At 40.5% G+C, this 22,908-nt stretch overlaps 1 protein-coding gene across 1 annotated transcript in view; it reads left to right on the forward strand.

Annotated features, from left to right (window-relative positions):
• sdccag8 (SHH signaling and ciliogenesis regulator sdccag8) overlaps positions 1–22,908 on the forward strand; it is a 40,136-nt gene that overhangs the window by 6,671 nt on the left and 10,557 nt on the right. Inside the window, exons 12-16 of the mRNA XM_056760198.1 lie at positions 110–226; positions 645–787; positions 14,925–15,052; positions 16,325–16,433; positions 19,124–19,255. Coding sequence (XP_056616176.1) covers positions 110–226; positions 645–787; positions 14,925–15,052; positions 16,325–16,433; positions 19,124–19,255 — 629 coding nt within the window. The remainder of the gene's footprint in view (positions 1–109; positions 227–644; positions 788–14,924; positions 15,053–16,324; positions 16,434–19,123; positions 19,256–22,908) is intronic.

Below are 22,908 nucleotides of genomic sequence, written 5' to 3' on the forward strand. Positions count from 1 at the left end.
GAAAAGATACAGCAAATGTCTCTTAAATGAGTTAGAACTGGATGTGTATATTTACTTTTTTCTCATGAACAGCAAACACTGCATTAAGCTCCATGTGTGCCTTTGTCAGGTGTGTGCAGAACTGCGGTTTCGTTTGAGTCAAGCCCAGCTGAAGAAAGAGGAGGCGGAGAGAGAGGTCAGGGACATCAGCTCCAAACTGAGCCGCCAACTCGAACTGGCTGAGCAGGTAAGAGGACACAAGATAGCATGTGCAAACAATGCACAAACAAATTAGTGTCATTGCGCTACGTTGTTAGAAACATACCAAACAAAGTGCTGTTTGAAAACAAATGAACCATAGCAGACCTTTTTATTTTCACATTTTTGCAATTATGTAATCAACTTTTCACAAGCAATAATGTAACCAATTATAAGAAATAACAAATCTGACATTTAATTATCATAATAGGTCAACCACCAATTTAAATGTTGTTTTTTTATTTATGACTTCATTTTTGTCAACAATTGTTCTTGCAAATTACATTATGCTGTTTATAAATTTAAAAGTGTAAGTATTCATAGGTATGATAATATAATAAGCAATTCTTATATATAAATATATATATATTAACATGCTCACTCTTTCACTCCTCACATGGGTTCAGGAAGTACAGAAGCTGGGTGTGGAGCTGAACGGTTGCCGGCAGCGTTTGGAGGAGGCCCAGAAGGCAGAGGGCCGAGCCCGGGCGGAGGCAGCCGGCCTGGCCGAGGGGCTAAGCCGCGCCCAGCGCCAACTGCACCTCACCAGGTAACCCCCTTAATCCTATTACATGCCACAACACTGCGCCCGTCCGCTGGCCCCAATGCGGTGCCAGCTCGCCGGCAGGAGGGCACACGCACTTTATTAAATCGCCACCAGCAACCGGCTGCCACCGCCACAGTCCACCACGCACCAGAAAAACAGGGCCGGAGAGAGGGGACGCACACCGTCTCTATCAATAACATCCTTCAGTTTAGTGGGCTGGGGTGGCGATGGTAAAGTTCAATTATGTCAGTTTAATGTTTGCATCGTGTGAGACATTTTGTCTTTGTTAGTAATCTGAGTCATATTATTTGCGTAAATCAATACAGAGCATATAGTGCATATACAGTGTCTCATGCATTTATACATTTTCCACATATGTGTCTGTTTCACTCTTATTCACATTCATGATAATGAGCTGCAGTTTAACATAAATATATTTTGGTTGTTAAATTAAATTCACACCATTTAATTAAATCAAAGGCAGACCCTGTACATGTTTGGAGCTATCGCCACATTTTTATTCTATCCAGTATAGGTTTTTGCAGTTTGCAAAAATGGCGTTATGGAAGGTGTTTGTTGCTGGTGTTGTCGAATGAATCAATGCCTCCTTTTGTGCTGTGTGCTTATTTTAATGTGATAAAGATTCAGAATTTGCACTCACAAACACTGTGTGTCTTGGAAAAATCTTTGCAAACTGTCAAGAAAATCTGTCCAGAATAGGTGAGAAGATGAAAACGTCCTCACAATTGTTTATCAGAATAAACAGTGTAACATTTGTTCAACTAATCCGGGTTTAATAGAAAGCAAACACAGATTATAGCTCCAGATTATGACGCCTAGATGAGATACAACACCCCCACCCTTTATTGTATGTAATAAAGAAAGTTTTTGGAACAGTGAACGACATTACTGCATCATTGGGTGCAATTTAAAAGCATATTGTACATTTCATTACAATTGATTAGTGTTACTGACAACAAAACCCAAAGGGAACTTTGTATCGTAAAGTTTAGCATTGTTTATTGCTAAAATACATTTTTGGACACTTTTAAGTAATTACATTGCTTACTAAATATATAATCAAATAATATCTACAGACATTTTCTCAGAGTTCTTATGAGCAGCTTTTTTAGTATCCAGTCGTCTCCGTGTCATTTTTAGTGGATGTACTGTCCTACCCTGAAAGTATGTCCCAAAACACTTGTCTTTATTTTGAATAGTATTTTTTTTGTTACAAGAGTCAACTTTATTCTCATTTGTGACCCTGTCTCACAAAACCAGTATTAAGTAGCACGGGAACATTTTAAGTAAAAGCCAAAAATACATTGTATGGGTCAAAATTATCGATTTTTTTTTTAAGCCAAAAATCATTTGGATTTCAAAGATCATGTTCCATGAAGATATGTTGTAAATTTGATACCATAAATATATAAAAACATTATTTTTGTAAGTGGGTGGCCTGCTACAGTGCCTCAAATTCTCTCAATATTTAGATTTTTTGGCACCCTTAGATTCCAGAGTTTTAAACGGTTGTATCTCCACCAGATATTGTCCTATCCTAACATCTCATACGACAATAGAAAGCTTAATCAGTCTGCTTTTATAGGATGTAAAAATCCTTTGAATAAATTGACCTATAAGACTGGTCTTGTCGTCCAGGCTCATATTTAGCTTAGGAAGTGTGCACCTTTAAAAAATGTGCAATTGATTTGACATTTTTTATCTAATGCCATGACAATCTTGTTTTAGGTAACTCAGAAGATGTCCAAATATGTTTTGGGCAACTGTTTCAATAATTTTGTATTGTCATTAATCTCTTGAAACTCTTGAAATCGGGCAGTTCTTTAAAGATGACGTATCACAGGCAGTTTTGGCCAATCTCATATGAATCTAGAGTGCCTACAGTAGTATTGCATACGTTGTATCTTTGAAGAGTATTTAGTTAATTCTGGATCCCTGATGACAGAGGGATCCAGAATTATAAAAACTTTCCGAAACAGGTTTGAGCACGGTGGGAGTGTATCAAGTCCAAAAATACTACGGCATACGTCCATCTCGTTTTTTAACAAGTTGATCATGTTAAGCATGAGAAGCCAGTACGTTTAACATTGTAAAGAAGTCTGAATGCATGACATAGCATGATACACAATCTTTAAGTCTTTGTTCTGTATGTAAAAAATTGATATGTTAATAGTTGCTCTCTGTTAGTATTCGATGCATAGTCACCTGTTTTACCATCATGTACTCTATAGTGTTTGTATAGCTAAAGAGTGTTTCGCTCGCACATACTGATAAACGTGTACCTCAAATATACTATAAATTGCTTTAGAGAAATGCAACTGGCAAATGCATAAATGTAAATGTACTCCTGACCTCATACGTTTTAATCTAGGACTTTCTAAAATCACTTTGTGATTTATCACAGGATCGATCAGGGGGTCTTGGTTTCAGGTTTCTGACATCGCCATGCTTACATTTAGAGAATCTCTATTTCCATGTCTCTGTGGATGTGTTTTAGCCCAGCGGTAAGCGTAGGCAGCGCTGAAGCCTCTGTGTATTGGCAATGGGGTCTCTGTTCCTCTGGAGGAACTGCAGATCTTCCAGCATCTGCCACAGAGCTGCACAGCTGCAGAGGAGGGACGGCATCTGTTCACAGGGGAGTTCGGTACTTAAGCATTAAGACTCGGTCATGTATTGTTTATAAATTACCATAAAGACGCGTGCTGTTCCAGAGATATTAGTGAATAATTTGACTCATTTGTTTACGTTTGGAAAAGTACCACTGTATGAAAATCATCCAGATGGTTTTTATGGAGTATAGATTATTTGCACCAGTGGGTCTATTGTTAGTTCATTACACCTCATCAGATTTGAATTGCTGTGTACATTTAGTATGATGTAGGCATGGCATTAGTTCAGTCAAGGGGCTTGGGTTACTAAACACTGTGTGCTTAGGTCAGTAGTGTGATAACATCGAGGTGTTCAATTGCAAAAACAGATGAGTCAAAAAACACATTTAACTAACATAAAAACAAAATAACACAATAAAAAACATGATTTAAAAACGAGTTCCGTTTTTGGCAATAAACTCTTGTTTCGAGGTTCTCTGGATCTGTTGATTTATTAGCATGCAGAAGACCATATTTGTTAAATATATTCAAAGTTTAGTATTTGTTATTGTTCTTCCGCATGATAGATACACCACTTCGGGATTAGCAAAAGCGCATAAAAAATGAAATATTGTACATAAGATTGCATTTCTAAGCACCTGGCAAATGCATTATTAGCTATTTTGAAAAGATATTTAATTCAGAAACTCAAACATCCATTTGGTATGACCTTGTTGAATCTTGGAGATGAAATATTTTCTTTGTCAGATTTAAAGCAGATGAATGTTGATTTGCTTCTACTAACTTTTATGTGAGATGGATGTCTACTTCTTTCGCTGCAAAAAAATGAATTTATTGCTTAGCATTTTTGTCTTGTTATTCAGCACAATTGGCTAAATATTATTAAATTGTGTTTACTTGATGAGCAAAATTACATAACATATTAAGTTAAAGAAAATTAATTGAGTTTATGCTTAAAACAAGCAAAAATATCTATCAAGAAAAATATTTAATGAAGTTAATTATGTGAATAAAAAATTTTTTTACCCTATTGGCTTATTTTAAGCATAAATCAGATTATAGGACTAAACATCTTAAGTTATTTTGCTTCCCAACTAAATGTTTCTTGATTGAACAGGTTTAAGACATTTGTACTGGGAAACAAGACACAAATATTAATTATGATGTCAAATCTCAGGCCATAAGACAATAGAAAATTTGTAAAGAAATTTCAAAATTCCCTTTTTAAAGGTGCGCAATCTATATATTTTATTTCTCAGTTCAGGGCATTAATCAAACTAAAAGGATTTTGCAGCGATTAAATGAGGCTGAATTAGCATTAGAAGGCTCCGGGAGGAAGCTGCCCTTTAAACACTCTCTGCTTCCTCTAGATGAGGCAACAAAATGGCCTGCTGAAGATCAGAGTGGTTAAGCTGCTGACAGGCTTTGCATTTGGCAGCAGATATTATTTTAGCCACTGTATGCATGGTGTGGACATGTACTGCCAGGGCAGCTTCTTTGGGCCAGAGGTAGTGCACAGATGCAGCAGACATCTGTGCATTCTTTCTCCCTCCCTCAGGGCTCATGTTCACTTTCCCATCTCTCTGGAGTCTCTACTCTCTTACTCCACCTTAACGCACTCATAAACGCACGCATACTGCGATTGAGAGGGGACCCTTTCTGTGTCGCTTCCAGGGGAAGTGGCCGGTGGGTGGCCGTGCAGCCGGGGCCTCTGAAGCCAGACTTTGATTGACTTTTTACTCCCGTCTGCATCTCACAGCTTGAATGATCCCAGCTTCCATCAAATGGATAGGCAAATCAGTTGCCATCAAATTTTTTCTTTATTCTGCTTATTCTTTCTCTCTCTCTGTCATTCTGTCTCTCTCTTTTTGTGGGCCCTCTCTCTGGCCCCCAGGCCCCCGTGCACATGCTGGGGAGGGCCGACGGCTCCAGTATTGGATCATCAGCCAGCTGTGCGCTGGGCAGCAGAGGATCTATCATAATCCTGCCGCTCTGTTCTCTGCCTTCTGACGGCTTTGAGCCCAGGCTTTATGTGGTTTGTTTGTTTGCTTTCGTACGCTCGTGCCTTTTTGTCATCCCTCCCCCCCCTTTCCTTCGTTTGCACCCACCCTCCCACCTCTCCCAGCATTCGGCAGACCCCATAGGGTCTGAAAATGAAGAGAGTGAGAAATGTGCAACGATGAAAAAAAGTTGCGTCGTTTCGCCCGCGTCGGTTTACCAGCCGCGACACATTTTCCCCTTTGACTTTCCGCGGTTGCTGGAGTTCACTGTGGTTTGGATTGGGACACTGGGGCTCACTTTGTTCCAGATTCCCTCTCTCATTTTCAGCAACATGAAATCTAGCATTTACCATTTTTATGAATGCTCAAGCAAACGCACGCGCTGGCAGCAGGGCCAGAGGTTTTGATCCAACAAGAAACGTGTCGCAGTTTGTAAAAGAGAACCTTCAGGCATAAGTGCGGTTATGAAACTAGGAAATATTCACAACTGCTCTGTTGAGAGCTTTAGAGAGAACCTGGCCTTCTGTGCTCGGTAAAGCCTCAAAGCTTCAGCCACCGTATTGGATACTGATGGGCTAATCAGCACGGAAAGATTTATAAGAAAAAAGCCTGCTTGAAGTTTGAGGATATTAACTGATCATCCTTGTCTTTATCTGGATTATTTTGTTTGTGAAGTGGAATTATCGGAGCAAAAGTTTGATTTTCTCAGCCTCATAATACTGAAAGGCTTGATGGTGCTTGTTTGTCCACATCATATCGACGCCTCATTGTGAGCTGTGAGAAATTGTGGCTTATATTGTCATCTGGCCTGTGGCTCAAGAATCCAGTATGAACTTGTTAAACATGTTAGAGCAGATGAGGACTGGACATGTCCTCTAGTGTGAATGATCTTGCAGATTCTTGTCTTCATGCACAACACCAAATGCTGGGCTATTTTCAACTCAGCGTTGGGTCAAACCCAGCCACTGGGTTCAGTTGACCCACAAAAAATTCTATTTGACCCAACAACGGGTTAAAACAACCCAGCACAGGATAATTTAAAACCCTTTTTGACCCAACGCTGGGTTGTAAATACACAAGCTTGTATTACTTGTCCGACACGCGCAGAGGCCCAACAAACATTGTAAATCTTTCTCTTTCACTTAGTTGTTTGGTTGTGTCATTCAGTTGTCCTCTCTCCGAGTTTGCGTACAAGAAGACTGAAAATTGTCAGACCAACTGCAGTGTTGGCATTAAAAAAGTTGTTCATCCCACCCCAGAATTCCATTAAACTTTGCACGCCTCTCTGCTTTTCCTCAGCCGTGCGCGAGTGCATAGAGGATGACAATCCCCTGAAAGGTGGAGAATCGGAAAATGAATAAAAGAGCGAGCAGATGCAGCCCCACGCCAGAGGGAGGCTGCCGCGGCGAGCAAAGTCTGCCACGCCACCAAACTGCTGCAAACCAAGTCAGCGGGAAGCGCATGTACCATCCGACAGCAAATAAAGGAGTGTAGCCCGCGCCCCTTGTCAGAAGTGCTAGCGAACGAATCGAGGGCTGCCGCCAGCCACGTGGAGCCGTGTTAGCGCTTTGGGGTGAGTGCGGGCGCGGGCACTGGCAGGTAGCAGGGCGCCGCGCACGGTGCTGGGCGGCAGCCATCTTGTTGGGGGAGCAGATGGCGATGGGGCATGGAGGGGAGGGGCTGCTTAGCAGAACTAATCAGACAGTAACGGATGGGGCAGCTGGGACCGCTGCCGGCCAGGCGGGAGAGTGCCGGCGAGCCGCCCAGTGAGTGTCATGATGTTGACAGTGGTGTGCCCGTTGGCCTGGGTTGAGACCTTGCCACGTCTTCACGCCTCGCCGGCAGGGCTGCTGGCCTCCGACTCCTCTTCCACTTCACACGGCAAAGGGCAAGACGAAAGGTTTTGTATTCTGTAATTCTCGCCGTCTTGGTGGAGACTTAGTTGACCTTGGTGACACAGTATAGTGTTACACGGGAAGTTGTTGCAAACAAATATAAAGTGATACTTATATGTATATGTTCTGGGTATACTATCATACGTTTTCATATGTGGATGTGTTCTGGTTGTTGTTCTAGACCTCACTGCACTCGCATTTAGCATCTTTTGAAGTTCCTTGCAATGGCATAACTTGCCTCACTCAGCTTTTTAATGTAACATCTTTAAAAACTCTCAGAAATTGAGTTTCTTTTGTTTTAACCACCCATTCTGTTAAAAGAAAATATGATGTTTTTACAATGTAACAGTTATTGAATGTTTAACATAAATGTGTTTGTGTAAAGTTTGCATTGACTAGCCATGGTCCCTCCCTCCCTCGTCCATGCATTATGTTCCTCCACTGGCCTATAAGACCAGATGCAGTGCCAGAGGCTACGCCCCTCAACCAAACAAGCCCTTAACTCATTGCCAGCAATTTGCTCTATTATTTAACAGTGTAACCAAGTTCAAGGCAGTTACATATGTGTCATTCATTTACAGGCCCCTATTAGGACAATGGAGAGTACACGAGAGAGCACACACACTTGAATATGGCCTCTGTAACTAGCAGTGTTTGCCAACTAAATGCGTATGTTTGCTGCATTTTGTAATATGTCCAAAGCTGGCAAACACATTACTGACTGATGACTGACATTAGAAATGATTATAATAAACAGATAAATGAACTGTTGGGTGAATTAATGTTTCACTGGATGTTAGTAAGCAGTCACAGCCTATTGATCTGAAAATAGAAATTGAATGCATGGATAATAGAATTTCATAGTCTGTAATATTTACTGTAATGTTACCCGGTCTATTTCTTTGTCCTTTCCAGTATACAATTGTTGACCTACCTCATTTCTAATAGTCCAAAAAAATCCTGTGGTGTGATTGGGCATGAGGCTTACAAGGTTTTTTCAAAAATATATTTGGTAAAATCATACCAAAGTTAATTTAACCTGACCAAATTTTCAAGATTTTACGCTGCAATGCATTGCATTGTATAGTAACAAATCCTGAACTCCTATAGTTATAGATGTTTGATTCCATCCATTGGAAAACAAAGATACCGTTTTAAATGTAAAAATTCAAGCTCCCAGCCCTATTAAAAGTGTAAGTCATTGAATCTTGAAGAGAATTGCTCCAGTGCCGTGGCCCAGCTCTGTGTCAGGCATGATGGTACAGGACAGAATGTTGCCGGTCCCCAGGCAAAGTGGGAGCAAATCTGTCGGGTGCAACTGTTCTCACTTGGGCCAACTCTGCCCAGAGAAAGTGCCCTACTTACTGTTCCTGGAAGCTGTGTTGTTCTCCTCCTCTTTCTTCTTTTCAATGCCTCTTTGTGACACTTTTTTTCTTGGTCAATTTCAATAATAGATTTCAGGTTCCATATTAGCTATAGTTGGGACAAGAGCACAGATAGCTGATTAATGGTACCTAAATGTGTCCACATGTTTCTGGAAGTGTATTTTAGTGTGCTCTACAAGTAGTAGTCAAGGTGGAACTTGTACCACTCCAGTGTGTACATTTTTCTATGTGTTACTTTAAATGTACCACTTGTTAGATCCAAATTCATTATTAGTATGTTTTAAGGAGTGAATATTTGAAGAGCATTTTTAGACTAGGAATCAAATGAAATGCATCAAAATTAAAACTCCTTCATTTGTAAAAAAGTTTAGCCTTTGGTTTCTTATTTTATAGTGGTGAAAGCGGGTTTTTATTAGCCTTCGACAAAATATTCTTTGCCAGCACAGAGGTTACAGAGACACACGTTTGTAGAAACTGATCAAACGAATGTTTACCCAGTGAGAACCAGAACTCGAAAAAGTTATAGTATCTGAAAACACATGCCATCACCTTAAAATTGAGTGTCCACAGCACAGGTATAACCATGAGATCTATGTGACCTGGACCACAAAACAAGTCACATATTTTTAAATTGAGATTTATTTAAAAAAAAGCTTTCCATTGATGTGATACAAATATTTTAAAATAGGTAATCTGACGGTGCAAAATCAAAATATTGAGAAATCGGAGACCGTTGATAAGAAGAAATAGGTTTGTTTTAACACTCTCTATTGGTTTATTGCTGTGATGACATTGTGGAATGCATATAAACCCAAAATCAGAAATTCTAAGCTTTACATGGATACCAAATTTGAGTGGGTTGTGAGCAGCGAGTGAGGTTTGCAGGCATGATTCCGGCCATTTTTGTTATTTTGCTGCATTCAATCACAAAAACAAACTTATGATGTATTAACGGTATGAAATTTTCCAAATATCTTCATGGAACATGATCTTTACTTAATATCCTATTGATTTTTGTCATAAAAGAAAAATAATAATAATTTTGACCAATACAATTTAATGCTATTGCCACAATATTCCAATATTACTTTTGACTTGTTTTGTAGTCCAGGGTCACATTTAATAGTTGCCTAATTGGTTCAGATTGTATATCCTAATATTTATATTCACAAAACATTCTCAAACATATTGTAACAAAAAATCCCACGTCCTCATGTAGGACAGCTATCTGTTTCCATCTTTTTTCCTCTGCCCTCTCTCTCCTCATCTCATCCAGTCTCCAGATGGCTTAAGGAGTCCATCACAAAGCGGGCGTTCTCGCACAAAAACCTGTCACGAAACGGGAGCGGAAGAGTTGGGCACAACCCTAAGACCCGGCAGCCCGACACCCCGTTGGGTTAAAAGCGCTGTTTGTTATGCTCCTCAATGGCCATGCGCTTTTTGTGGCGGGTTTGGAATCCGAGCATGGGCACGTCGGGCTTTTGGAGAGCGCTTTTGGTGTGTGATGGAGGGATGATGAAGGCAGCGCTGTTTAGTTGGGCCTGCCGTGTGAGGTGACGTGGGCGGGGGGTCTGGCACAAGCCCCTTCAGGTCAGCCTGAGCTGTGGCAGTGCGTCATGCGCCCAGAGCGCGAGCCTCGGCAGCTCCGTCACAGGCTGTTGCACCCTGGGATAGTGCTCTGTCTATGTCATTCTCTCACTCACTTCATTTCATGTTTTAATGCTTTTGTTAGTGTCCAGTTATTCGTCTTTTAATAGCAGAATGCACATAGCAGAAGTCTTTGATTGAGATTATACTCTGATGGATTAGAGGGAAAGTTCATCTAAACATTTTTATTCATCCTTATGTCGTTCCGAAACTTTTCTGACTTTTCTTTTGTAGAACAAAAGTTAAAAAGGTCTCCAGCAAAGTCTTGCAGACTTGGAGGCACAAACGGTGAAGAAATGATGACAGGTTTTTAATTTTTGGTTGAACCGTTCCTTTAATTGCTGCTTTTCGCAAAATCTGCAAAGCGTTACATTAACACTCGCAAACGAAGTATTTGACTGTATTTCTGTTATCACGAGAAAACTCTTATTATAAAGACACATCTGAAGTCTGCAATTTCTTGACCCAGTCAGATTACGTGGGTATGCATACGGCATATGTGAACACATCTCGGCTTCCTCTGCGCGCGTTTCGAAACCACAACAGAGTCTCTAAGGATACATAAGAAAAAAATGATTATCGTGATTAGTTGGTCTGTTGATAGGGGTTTCTTTTAGAAAGGGAGGGGGTTGTTTGTAAATTGGTGGCGTCTGCAATTCGTTTTGCCTCTGACCTTGAGGGGGTTTCGCGCTTCTTGAAGAAGAAAGCAGAAGCTGGCGGTAAACAAAGTTCACTTCTGACAGATGGATTGAATGACAGAGAGGTTGCGGGTGCCAGAATAGCCCTGGCATCGGAGGAAATGTTCAATGCAGTCCAACAGGAGAGGAGGTGTGAACAGGTGCGGGGCTGCTGAAGGAAAGGGGACCAGATGGAGGGAGCCAGAGCCAGTTTAGTTAAAGGAAAAAGGGTGGGAGGGAGCAGTGAGGGGGGTATAAACGGAGGGTGTGCGGGGGGGGTACGGGGCGAGCGGAGTGGCTGACAGGCACGGTAATAGATGCTGTTTGGGTGTAGAGGCAATATAGGGTGCGTAAATGCGGTGGACGAGTCGAGGCGGCTCAGGTTGGGCTCTGCTCCTGGAGGGATGGGGCGAGCGTGTGCGTATCAATGTGAAACAGGAAGTAGCAGTGAGATTGACACTGACCAAGTGAAGCTGAATGAGCGCCACAAAACATCTGAGCTTTGGAGTGAGCTTGAGCGTGTTCTTCTTGTATAAGCACGTTGGCGAAGTTTTCCTCAATATTTTCAATATAGTAAATGGTATGTGGTATTTTTTACATGAAAGAAGTATTGGTGCATTCACTGCATTTCCTCAAATTCAGCTCTCTCACACATTTTCAACTGAATTACACCTTTTTCTACTCACTAAAAGCGTACGAGACATCATAGCTTCCCACATGTCATGGTATGAGAAAACCAATCTTAGAACTAAAGTACGGCATATTAACGCCCCCCCATCTAATTCCCTTCTCTCCCGCCACGCAACCTGTGCTTCTACTTGTGAAACTTTCCCTCGCACATATATTAACATACAAACGATGGCAAGTATCCTTGTGTACTGTTGAGCGCTCACGAATCCAAACGGCTGACTCCAATTTGCGCACATTTTAGGAACGGTAGCATTTGGTCATTTCTGGCGTGGGATCACGGAGCACCGCAGGGTGCTGCAAACTCTGCGCTCGAACGGTCTGTGGTAGTCCAAATCAAATGGGCAACAGCTTGAATAGTACCCACTTAGGCAGCCCTCGGCCCTTGCGCTCCACCAGCACCCAGCCACGGAAACCGCTTTCCGCGGCTCGACGCTGCTCCCTACCAGGCAGGCTGACCAACCCGGCTATGGCTCCTGACTGGAGGACATTAGGCTGCGCTCACATCCTTACCAGCAGTGAGCAAACACACCCTGACCTGGGATTGTTAGAGTGGATGGAGAGGGTTCGAGGTGAGTCAGAGTTGCCTGTTCTGGGTTTATAAGTGTTCATGAATAAGCTCAAAATGGATGAAGTAGAACAATATAACAATAAAATGAAATGGCTAACATGTGAAGGCCATGAAATATCTAATTTCCTCTGACCCCACCCAAAATGTTTCTTTAGAAGTATTGTTTTACTCGTAGATTAAAAATGCTATCATGAAATTCCATTATGGCTCAAACGCTTTAATGTTTTTAAACTGAGCAGCACTGTTGTAATTTAACTTTAAAGGTCCAATGTATGTCCTTTAGCGACATCTAGTGGTGAGGTTGCGAATTGCAACCAATGGCTCACTCCACCCCTAGCCCCTCCCTTTCGAAGACACAGAACTAACATGTTGTCTCATTTTCGCTTCTTTGCTGAAGGAGGTAACGTATTTACGAAACGCGCTCAGTTTGTCAGTTTAGGGATACTGTAGACACAAAATGCCGAATTCCATGCAATAAGACAGGCGGTGTATGTAGTTAGAAATTTACGGTTATTCTAAGGTAATAAAAACACAACGCTTCATTATGTATGGTCTTTAAACACCTATTGAGTTTCATTATAGTACATTTCTGTCAATACATCTTCCAAAAAATTACACACAACACTTAGGCATTGATTAAATACATTTAACTTAGAATCAGTCTATACATTCGACAAATATTATGTTAGCGACATGAATGTGTAAAAATACTACCAATTCATCGAATATAACACCACCTCCACTCCTCAGCGACTCACATACTTCTTCAACAAATATCCTTTGCTTTTAAATGCACAAAGTTTCCTTCCTGTCGGTGTCCACAGTATCTCACTCGAAGGCCTCTCGCTCAGCCAACTTTTTCCCTAAAGTGCTCTCCGTAACTTTCTGGCGGTCTATCTCATGCTAATTGGTCGACAAACACCCGACCCCCCCCTCCGCTCCATCCACACCCCCGCACCCCAGCGAGTGGCTGGGCCCCCTGGAAAGCCACAGTAACAAATGGCTGGCTGTGAGGCCTTTGTGAGCCCCTGCTGAGCGCTGGTGTGGATGGTGTTTTAGGCCGCTGTTCAAGCACAGCGGGGGCCGCGCGCTCTCCCCCCGCTCGCACTCGCGCGCGCAGCTCTCGCAGGCGGAGCGCCTTCACACTCCAGACGACAGCAGGCCTGCAGAGACGGTCACTTCTCCAGCTACATTCCAAACCCAGTGTGCGAGAAAAGTTTTCAGGCTTCACTGTTAATTAACACACTTTGACTTGAGTTTTGTGGGTGTTTTTTTCCTCGTCCTTTTACTTTTTTTGGCTCGCATTATGTGGTGGCTTTTGTAGCGTTCACTAGTTTCGTTGTTTATGATGTTGTTCGACCAGTCCGTCGTGTTGGAATTGATTTGTGTCGTTGATTTCGCTTTTGTTTCCACCTTTGAGGTGCTTTAGCACAGAGCTGCTTTGTTTGAACTTCTCAATGTCAAATATTTCATCTCAGGATCCACTGTGTAGTCTGTCCCATGTTTTTGTCTCTCTGAGAGTCAACAAAGCTGTTAGAATAACTGTAAAGCGTTTCAATGTTACAGAAGCGGTTTAGAGCTCAAATAAATGAGGGGACAATAAATAAACTAAATCGAGCATGAAATGTGAATATGATAGAGTGAATAGGTGCGATAAAGTCAGTCGGTGTATATGTATATTCAAAAGTGTTGTGGTCCTGGAAGCTGATTGGTCAGATACTTTACACCTGTTTTCATAGGTAGTGTAGCGGAATACCAACCATGCTCTAATAGTATATACTTTAATGTGTTTTGTTAAGAGAAAGTATATATTTTTAGTGCATAACAAAAGGGGATGAACACTGGGGCACATGAACGCATAGTGAACGAAAGTCACTTCTCGCATGTAAAAATGTCTTCATTTGATATTTTTTATTCCATTTATTTTTCAGTGGAATACTCATAATATTTTACTCTACAATAGGGATGTAACAGTTCAACATGAGCCGGTTTAAAAAGGAATTATAATATGGGAAGATTCAAGCCGGTTTAGATGTTAAATGAATGACAATACCTGTTTTGAACAGCAGTGGCTGCTGTGTTTGGGGCTGCAAACTTGGAAAAAAATTTGGTTTTGCTGATATTTCTTAAATGTAAAAAACTCCAAGAAAAGCACAGACAAAGTCTTGTTTATATTAGAGAGACTGGTATTATGCATTTTTATTTGAATTTGGAATTTGTTTTAAAATTGCATTTTAGTTTTGTTATTTGACATCAAATACTTTTTTATTTTACTCAGAAATGTGCAGCATTCGAGAAATAATAAAAAAGGCAGTTGTTAATTTTTTTAATTTGTTTCGACTTTTTTAAAAAAAACAACAGTATTGTGTGAGATCAGTATCGTGAAACGCATCGTGTGCTGAGTGAATCGTTACTACTCAAGTAGAATACTAGAATACATTTTATTCATGCCATTACGCATTGATTCACTATGAAAAATGCCCATAAGGAAATGCTAATATTGCTGCTGCTGGTTTCCAGATAAAACGTAATATCTCATTTTGTGCAAAGTAAAATTACATGTTTTGCATCCAATCTGGATATCGGATCCACAGTTCACGTGTGTCTCTATCTCTCTTTTTTTTCTCTCTCGCTCTCTCACTCCGCAGGCAGGAGAAGGAGGCGGCAGTGCGCTGCTGTGGCGAGGACATGGCCGCTCTGACCTTCCAGGCACAGCGGCGCGAACGCGAGCTGACACAGAAGCTCCAGCAAATGGAAGCGCAGCACGAGAGGAGTGGTGGGTGTCCGCCGGCTTGTCGCCCCTTGCCAGAACAACCGCCTCACCCGTGAGCTTCGATCGTGAGCCACGCTGTGCGGGACGGCATCAGGAACACCTGTAACCTTTGGCTGGCCGCTGGGAGCAGATGCTCGGCACTCCGGCGCTTCGGCGCTGCGTATTAGTTAGCGTTTAAAAATGGGAGGGAGGCGGGCAGCGCTGCCCACTGTCTGCTGATTTCAGAGTGCTGCTCTCACATCTGTTGCACCATCTGGATGGGCGAGTTTAGTTTATTTACCTGTGTTTCCAGAAACTTGAGGCATGCTGATTGCCAGAACAAAGCGCAGAAAAAACAAAGGGCTTCTTTTTGGCGCTGCTGCACGGCACACATGTTGTCTAAAGAGAAATGGCATCAGAAGCTCAGCATGAAACTCTCTGGGCTTATGGATTTAGTCCTTTAATACCACACACCACTTTCGTCTCTTAGCATATAATGGTCAGTGTCAATAGCTAATTATTTTTCCTGCCTCCACATCCCTGTTTAACTCTAAACGGATTGGTTTAGTCGTTTAATAGACATAAATGTCTGGAGAGTACTTTTTAAACACTGCCCAGCTCGGTTTTTTATCCTGGTTGTGTGTTCTGTTTTCTTTGTGGCCTGCACATGCCCAGATTGTTTCAAAGTTGGATTCTGTGTTAACTTTTTTAACAGCTTTTTTAACATTTTGAACTTGATGAATGCTAAACTGAATGAATAATAGCCTTACTTTTAATTGGTTCTCTTTCGCCCCATCCCTCTTTCTCTTCATATCTTTTGTTATGAATACTGAATGCATATAGAATATTTACAGTAATTAAGAATTACATGTATCATTATTTTTGTTTTAAGTCCTCTAAACTGATAGGAAAAGTTTTGATCCAAAGATTTTTATCATTAAAGCACTGGGACGTAATCGTGTGGGATGCTAGATAAGCATTCATATTTCCACATTTTAATAGGTTTGAGTCCTGTAGGATTATCTCATGTATTACTGTGTATTATACAAATATATTTTAGAATAGTGGTTCCCAAATAAAGACTAAAAATCCTAAAGTTACAATTTAAATTAAACCAAAAACATATTTGGTTATACAATTCTGGAACATCAATTCCTTTGGTAAGTGAGCTTATTTTTCTGATGTTTGATTCTATGAAAACTAATCTGTGCCCCCCTCCCCAGTTTGTGAACCACTATTTTAGATGGTATCAGTGAGATTGCTGTGTTCATGAGTTGATGCTGTATCTGTCCACAGCCAGAGAAACCGATTATCTGCTCAGTGCTCAAAACAACCTGATCGGGAAACTGAAGGAGGAATGTCACATACTCGGGGAGAAGCTGGAGGAACTGACCCAGGACAGCAGGCATGTAGCACTTTTCCTCCTTTCAGATCTTCTATACCTCACAGTTATAGCTATGGATGGCCAGTAAATTCCAGGATAGATGTCGAATGTTGCATGACTAAACCAGAAAAAAGGTCTTGCTGCATCCGCTTGTCAAAGAAAGTGTTAGCAAGAGATATCAATACATTTTTGAAGTAACCAGGTAACCCCATCTTTACAACAACCAACTTATTTCCAACATTGGTTTGTGTGAAAACCAACCTTATTTTGGCCCAAAATCAGACAGTTCAGTGGGTCACATTGAGTTTGGGTCACATATACATCACCAACCCTCGGCTAAAGTGGTCCATGTTATCCACAGCCATGGAAGATGTCTGTGGATCAAAACTATGAATTCCAAGAAATAAAGGACATCGCATTTTTATATTTTCGTGCGCTCTGCTCTGAAATCTGTTATGTAGAATTTGCTTCTTGTGAGTAATCAGCAATGACTGGAAAGTCATTGAAATTCATCGGTCAAAAGAAGTGGGAACTCTGGCTGTCCCGATCACAGTATGTTCTGTTTCTTCAGTCATCACTATTCTGTCTAGCATATGCGAAACTGAACGACAACATTAGGAAATCCGTTTCCAGTCCATCAATCTATACATAGTGCTTATCTGTGCTTTTCCTTGTACCGAGATGGGTGAAAATGTTTGAAATGCAGATTGCACACTGACATCCTCTTCTCAACTGTTTGATCTTGTTAAATCTTTGCGAAGTCTGAATCTTCTCGGAGGCCGATATTCAGCACGCTCGCGCTGTGTTATCCAGAGCGTGGCATCCTTTCCGTGCCATACTGCTCCAGTCTGTGCCCCAGTAAGGGATCTGTCACTGTACCTTGGCACACGACAGTCTGTCCTGTGCGCAAGCTTTGCTCTCTGCCTATCACATGTGCCTCTCACCTCAGGCCTCTGGGGTAGTCAGCTGTTAAAACAGTGTAAAGCGCATTACTCACATCGCAGCTTGCAATCTGCCATGGTCAGTCGGCCCAGCTTGGGAAGGTACAGGCCACTGCTGCTCGCCTTCTCCGTCCCCCCCAGCCCACCCTCCCCTCCCTTTCCGCCTGCACGCAGAACTCAAGAGGGCATGTGAGTAGATAGATGCTGCAAATGACCTTAATGTTATTGCGATCGTACTGTATGGCGTGTTTCTGAAAGCGTTGACAGATTTACGCTTGCGTGTGGGTAGTTGAAATGAAGGGGTGTCAAGGGGTGACCACTGTGCAGTTTTGTCATGCAGTTCGTCATGATGTACTTGAAATTATTTTAAGCATTAATAGATGAAACCCTGCTTATGTCCTTACAGTGATTTAAACCATGTCCAATGGTTTATGGTATCAAATTTGATACTCCAAATCAATTTGCATGATTATTGGTCAATTTCATGTTTTTTTTTAACAAATTACACTCAAAGTACAAGTGTATGCAGCTTTAACCACAATAAAAAATTGTGTTGTAGATTTGATCAAATTCATTTATTTTACCACAGTTAATATAATAATCATTTAAAAATTAAGAGTTTGGTTCCTAAATTAGATTTGAACAATTAAGTTTTTTATTATGTTATTATGTTTTATTGTGTTTTATTGTGTTAGTTGTGTTATTATGTCTTATATCAAAACAAACCAAATGCAGTTAACAGGAATGCACAATAAAAAAAACATGATTTTTGAAAAGTTTTCAATCTCATTTTGGAGCCAAACTCTTCAAATTGCCCGACTAAAAAAAGACCCTCGGTTACAGCAACAAAATATTCATTTATAAGTCAACCTAAAATCTTGATAAACTGTGCATACACATGCACACACCTGATTAGTTTTCCTCCTCTGATCACTCTGTCCTGTTGTTTTATTTCCGGCGACAGTGTGGCCTTCTGTTCAGTGTTGCGTTTTAAACATATAGGCAGATGAGAACGCAGCACGCTGGCGTCAGGGTTCATTCTGCATATGATGCGCATGAAGGTTGCCCTCATGCACATCTTAGTAAGTTGTGCCGTTGGATGAAATTAGTTGTTTTTTAACAGTTAACAGGCCATTGTGAAATGTGCTGTCGACTTACGCGAACACTATAAACAAGTTTACACATTCAGTCAGAGATGTGTTTTTTGGAGCTGGTGTCTTCTGTGTAGGCACTTTAACTTTGAAGAGCGGGTGTTTACAGTGCTAATAGAGTAAAGTTGGCAGGGATGTACCTGATGGCAGCATGATCAGGTGGTTTTGGTTACAACGAGTGTGCAGTCTTGTTAAGTCTTCTCTTCCTAACAGTTTATAAAACTGTAATCGGAACTGTGACGCATTGGTTAGTGGTGGTGGTGCTGATGCAAGCAATGCAAGATTAGATCTGACATCGATGACGTTCCATCACTACCTTTTACTATACAAACATGCTACCTGTAGCTCAGCTGGTAGTGAAAAGCTTGTGGGCTCGATTCCCCCCCAAGGTAACACAGTGTAACACGATGCAACGCAAGTTGCTTTGGATAATCTGGAACATGCGTATATGTAATGTCAACTCTTTCTTCAGGTTGTGTCTATTCAGTTGCTGTATTCAGTTTACTCCCATAAATGATCAAACAGGAAGTAGTGAATATTGCAATATTAGATCAGAGTAAAAACATACGTTTTACAGTATGGGAATGTGCATTGTAAAATGACGTGTTTGTGTGTGTAGAGCAGCGATAGAGCAGTTGTACCTGGAGAGAGAACACCTGCAGGAAAGCACAGAGAAACTGCGAGGTCGCTGTGAGGAGATGGAGGAGCAGTGCGTGCAGCACGGGAGAATGCATCAGCGTATGAAACAAAGGTACATGACACACACACACACACACAGCTTTTACCTGCAGTTCTCGCTTCTACAGGCGCTCAGGCTAAGGCTTCTTTAATGTATCACACAATTTGCATTATAGGTTAAGCAACAAGGATGATTATTTTTGGATTGATATGATGGATTTCATATTTGATTCACAAAACAAAATTTGTCATTAAAGTTATACTTCGCCCAAAAATAAAATTCTGTCATCATTCACTCAGCTTTGAGTTGTTCCAAATCTGTATACATTTCTGTATACATCCAAATATATTTTTTCAAGATATTTGGAATAATGCTTATCAGCAAACAGATCTCAACTCCCACTGACTACCATAGTAGGAAAAATAACTTTATTCTGTTGAACACAAAATAAGATATTTTGAAGAATGTAGGACATTCTTCAATGTCCATTTTCCTACTATGGTAGTCAATCAGTGTTGAGATCTGTTTCGTTATAAGCATTATTATAATAGAAATGTATACACATTTGGAACAACTTGAAGGTAAGTAAATGATGACCTAATTTCAATTTCCTTTAAAATCATTCCTGTCAACATTTGAGAACAAAATCCGGGAGTACGCGATCGCGTTTGGGGCGAGGGGAGTTGATGTCCGGGGGTTGCAGGGGCTGTTCATGAACAAGTTCCGGTCTCTGTTGGTGGTCTGTTCATAACCGCTTTCCGGGGGGGGGGGCGGAAACTCACGGGAGGAATAGCAGAAATAGGGGAGTTTCAAGCGAGGGTGGCAGGAAATGGGGTTTAAAAACAAGGACTCACGGGTCAAAACGGAGGTGTTCACAGGTATGAATAAAATGGTGCATCAATATAATGTGGCACAATATATCGCAATATGTTTACTGCTATAGTTCTCACTTAAGGTTTAGTTTAATAAATACATACATTTTTTAGACCAATTCTTCAGTCTTGTTTTTATTTATTCTATATTTTTTAAATATACTGACTGAAATTTGAATCAAACCTTAAATGTGGTCAAGGATGAATTTAAACTTTGTTTCATTTTCATAATTTTGCTGAAATGATTGTGATATTATCATACCGTTAATCCAGTTTTCTGTATTGTATTGAATCTCATCACAGGATTAAAAAAAACGTCTTTACTGTATCTTAGGCAAGAAAAGAATGAAAAACTTCTTTAGGCCAACATAATGTATAATTAACATAACATTATTCCGGGGGGGGGTAACTTAAATGATATATATATATATTTTTTTTTTTCAATAGTATTTTTATTGGGGAAGAACAGAGTAGTATAAATGATATATTCTTGTAACCAATGTCTTATAAGTCTTATTAAAACCTTATTTCATTTTGTATAAAAATCCATTTAAGTGTTTAGTCACTTGCTATTGTTACTAAGATACATCACGAGATAAATGTAATGTGACTACTTTAAGGAGTAAAGATATGAGTATATCAAAATAATAAATAAAACAAGCTTGAAATTTTGTGTGAATTGAGTATCAGGAGCTACCAAATGTATGAAGAATTAAGTCAGTCACTCTTTAATTCACTAAGCCAAATTAGATTTATTGGCCGCAATGTTCTAACCTTTAAATTTGCCCATAATTAACTAGAGGGAGATAGAAGTATGTTTCATATATTTCTGTCTAAGTGATGTGTGAGTTAGAGTCTGTATGTACGTGTTTCAGGCAGGGGCACATGTGGCCACTGAGTGTAGGGTTGAGGGGCGTCTGGCACACCGCCCGAGCCAGCATGTGGGCGAGTAAGTGAGTGTGGGTGTATCCACAGCAACTCCAGTCTGAACCGAGCTTCTGCTGGGAGCACAACATCCTTCTGTTTCCTGCAGAACTTTACATATTAGTGAACAGCCACCTCCTCAAAACCAGAGAAATAGAGGCGAAACACAAAAGAAGTTACTGCCCCGTAATGAAAAGATGTGGTGTTTAGATAGTTCTTCAGTGTGGGTATGTAAGTGAGCTTTCCTCACATAACTGGAGCTGTTAAAATGGTTCGGCACCTTTTCAATTACGCAACATTTCTCACAAGAGCTCACACACCGAGCTCAGAGGTGAGATGAAGCGTTTCGAGAGAATCTATAGGAAGAGTGAGAAATGATTATAGAATTACATATAGCATGAAAGATCATATTAAATACCATTTTGATCTGCCTTTCTTGTGATTTACAAGTGTTTGGGTTTATGTTTGATCAAATGATTTGTGTAAAAAATCTATAAAAAGTTTTAATGAAGGAATGTGTGCGGGACCAAACTATCCATATGCTGTGCAAAAAGAGAAAAATCAATTTGTAAAAGTTTTGCGTACAAGCAAACGTTTCTCTCTGGCTTTCAAAATCAACATGCTTTGTTTATTACGACGCTAACCCCATTTCTCCTGCTGTTGGTATGTAAGACAGAAGGTGCCGGAGCCAAACTTCAGCACTCGGCTCTGAGTAAGATAGTTGGAGGTCTGCTGCCTCCCGCGTGTTCAGTGCCCCGGGTGTCTCTGCTCGGTAGGGCACTTCACCCTGCCGCCCGTGGGTTAAGGTGTACGTGTTAATAAGTTAGTGCAAATGGCTTCGGCATACATGCAAATAGCCGGGGCCCCACCTCAGATATTCTTGATCGGGCGCGCAATCTGTGCTGCGAAGAGCTGCAACAGCGTGGCACGCATGAAACATTTGGAAAATCAGCTTGATTTATTTTTACCATTCGAGCCAACGCCAAGCAACACAGGGGTTTTCGGCACACAATGTTTCACTCCTACAAGTTATTTATTTATTTTCCACGTGGCGTTCGCATATTTTCTGCCTGGAGATTAGGGCCAGTGATATATGAAAGAGACGGAATGTTGGCCAACTATTGTGGGTAATAGCACCGGCTTTATAGAGAACATCAATAATACATATGCATATCAATTCTATATTTATTTCAGAAATGCATTTATTCATGGCACGGTTTGATGGTTGGTGTTAGCGTGTTGAAAGCCATTTACTACAATGTAGTAATCGAAGTGACATATCATATTTCATAAAAGCAGCTTGGCATTCAGCCCTTGTGTGTTTTTTATATTTTTGAACGACTTCTGATCTTTTTTTATTTTAGAATGACTTCATGATTTTTAATGTGTGATGTTGTGCTTTCAATGGCAATGAGTTTGAAGCTTTTATGTTTAAATATTATTATAGAGTAATTAATTATTTTTGTTGGATTTTAAATGTTACGTTTTTTAATTCATACCCAAATTCATTAGATTTTATTTGGGATTTAGACCATCGGGTAGTGCACTGAATTAGCAACAGTGATTTATACTAAACAATTTTATTTCAAAGGTTATTTTATCTATATATAACCTTACAAGCATGCATTAGAAGATATTTGTCCCAGACGTGTGCCTTCATGTATATGGACTGAATATGTGCTGAAATTTCCCAGAAACAAGCTAATGCATGTGTGTCTGAGTATACAAATCATTTGGGGAAATTCCTAGATAGAAAAAATTAAAAATGCACATTAAATATTTTTACATTATATTCCTTCTTTTAACATTTTTTAAAATATCTTATGTCTGTATTATGTCATATTGAAATACTTGACATAATGTATAGTTCAACTTTTGAATACATTTTTAAAAGCGTCATTACATTTTTATTTTATTCTAATTAATAAT

This window comes from Triplophysa dalaica, chromosome 11, assembly GCF_015846415.1.
Source record: "Triplophysa dalaica isolate WHDGS20190420 chromosome 11, ASM1584641v1, whole genome shotgun sequence".
Lineage (NCBI taxonomy): Eukaryota > Metazoa > Chordata > Actinopteri > Cypriniformes > Nemacheilidae > Triplophysa > Triplophysa dalaica.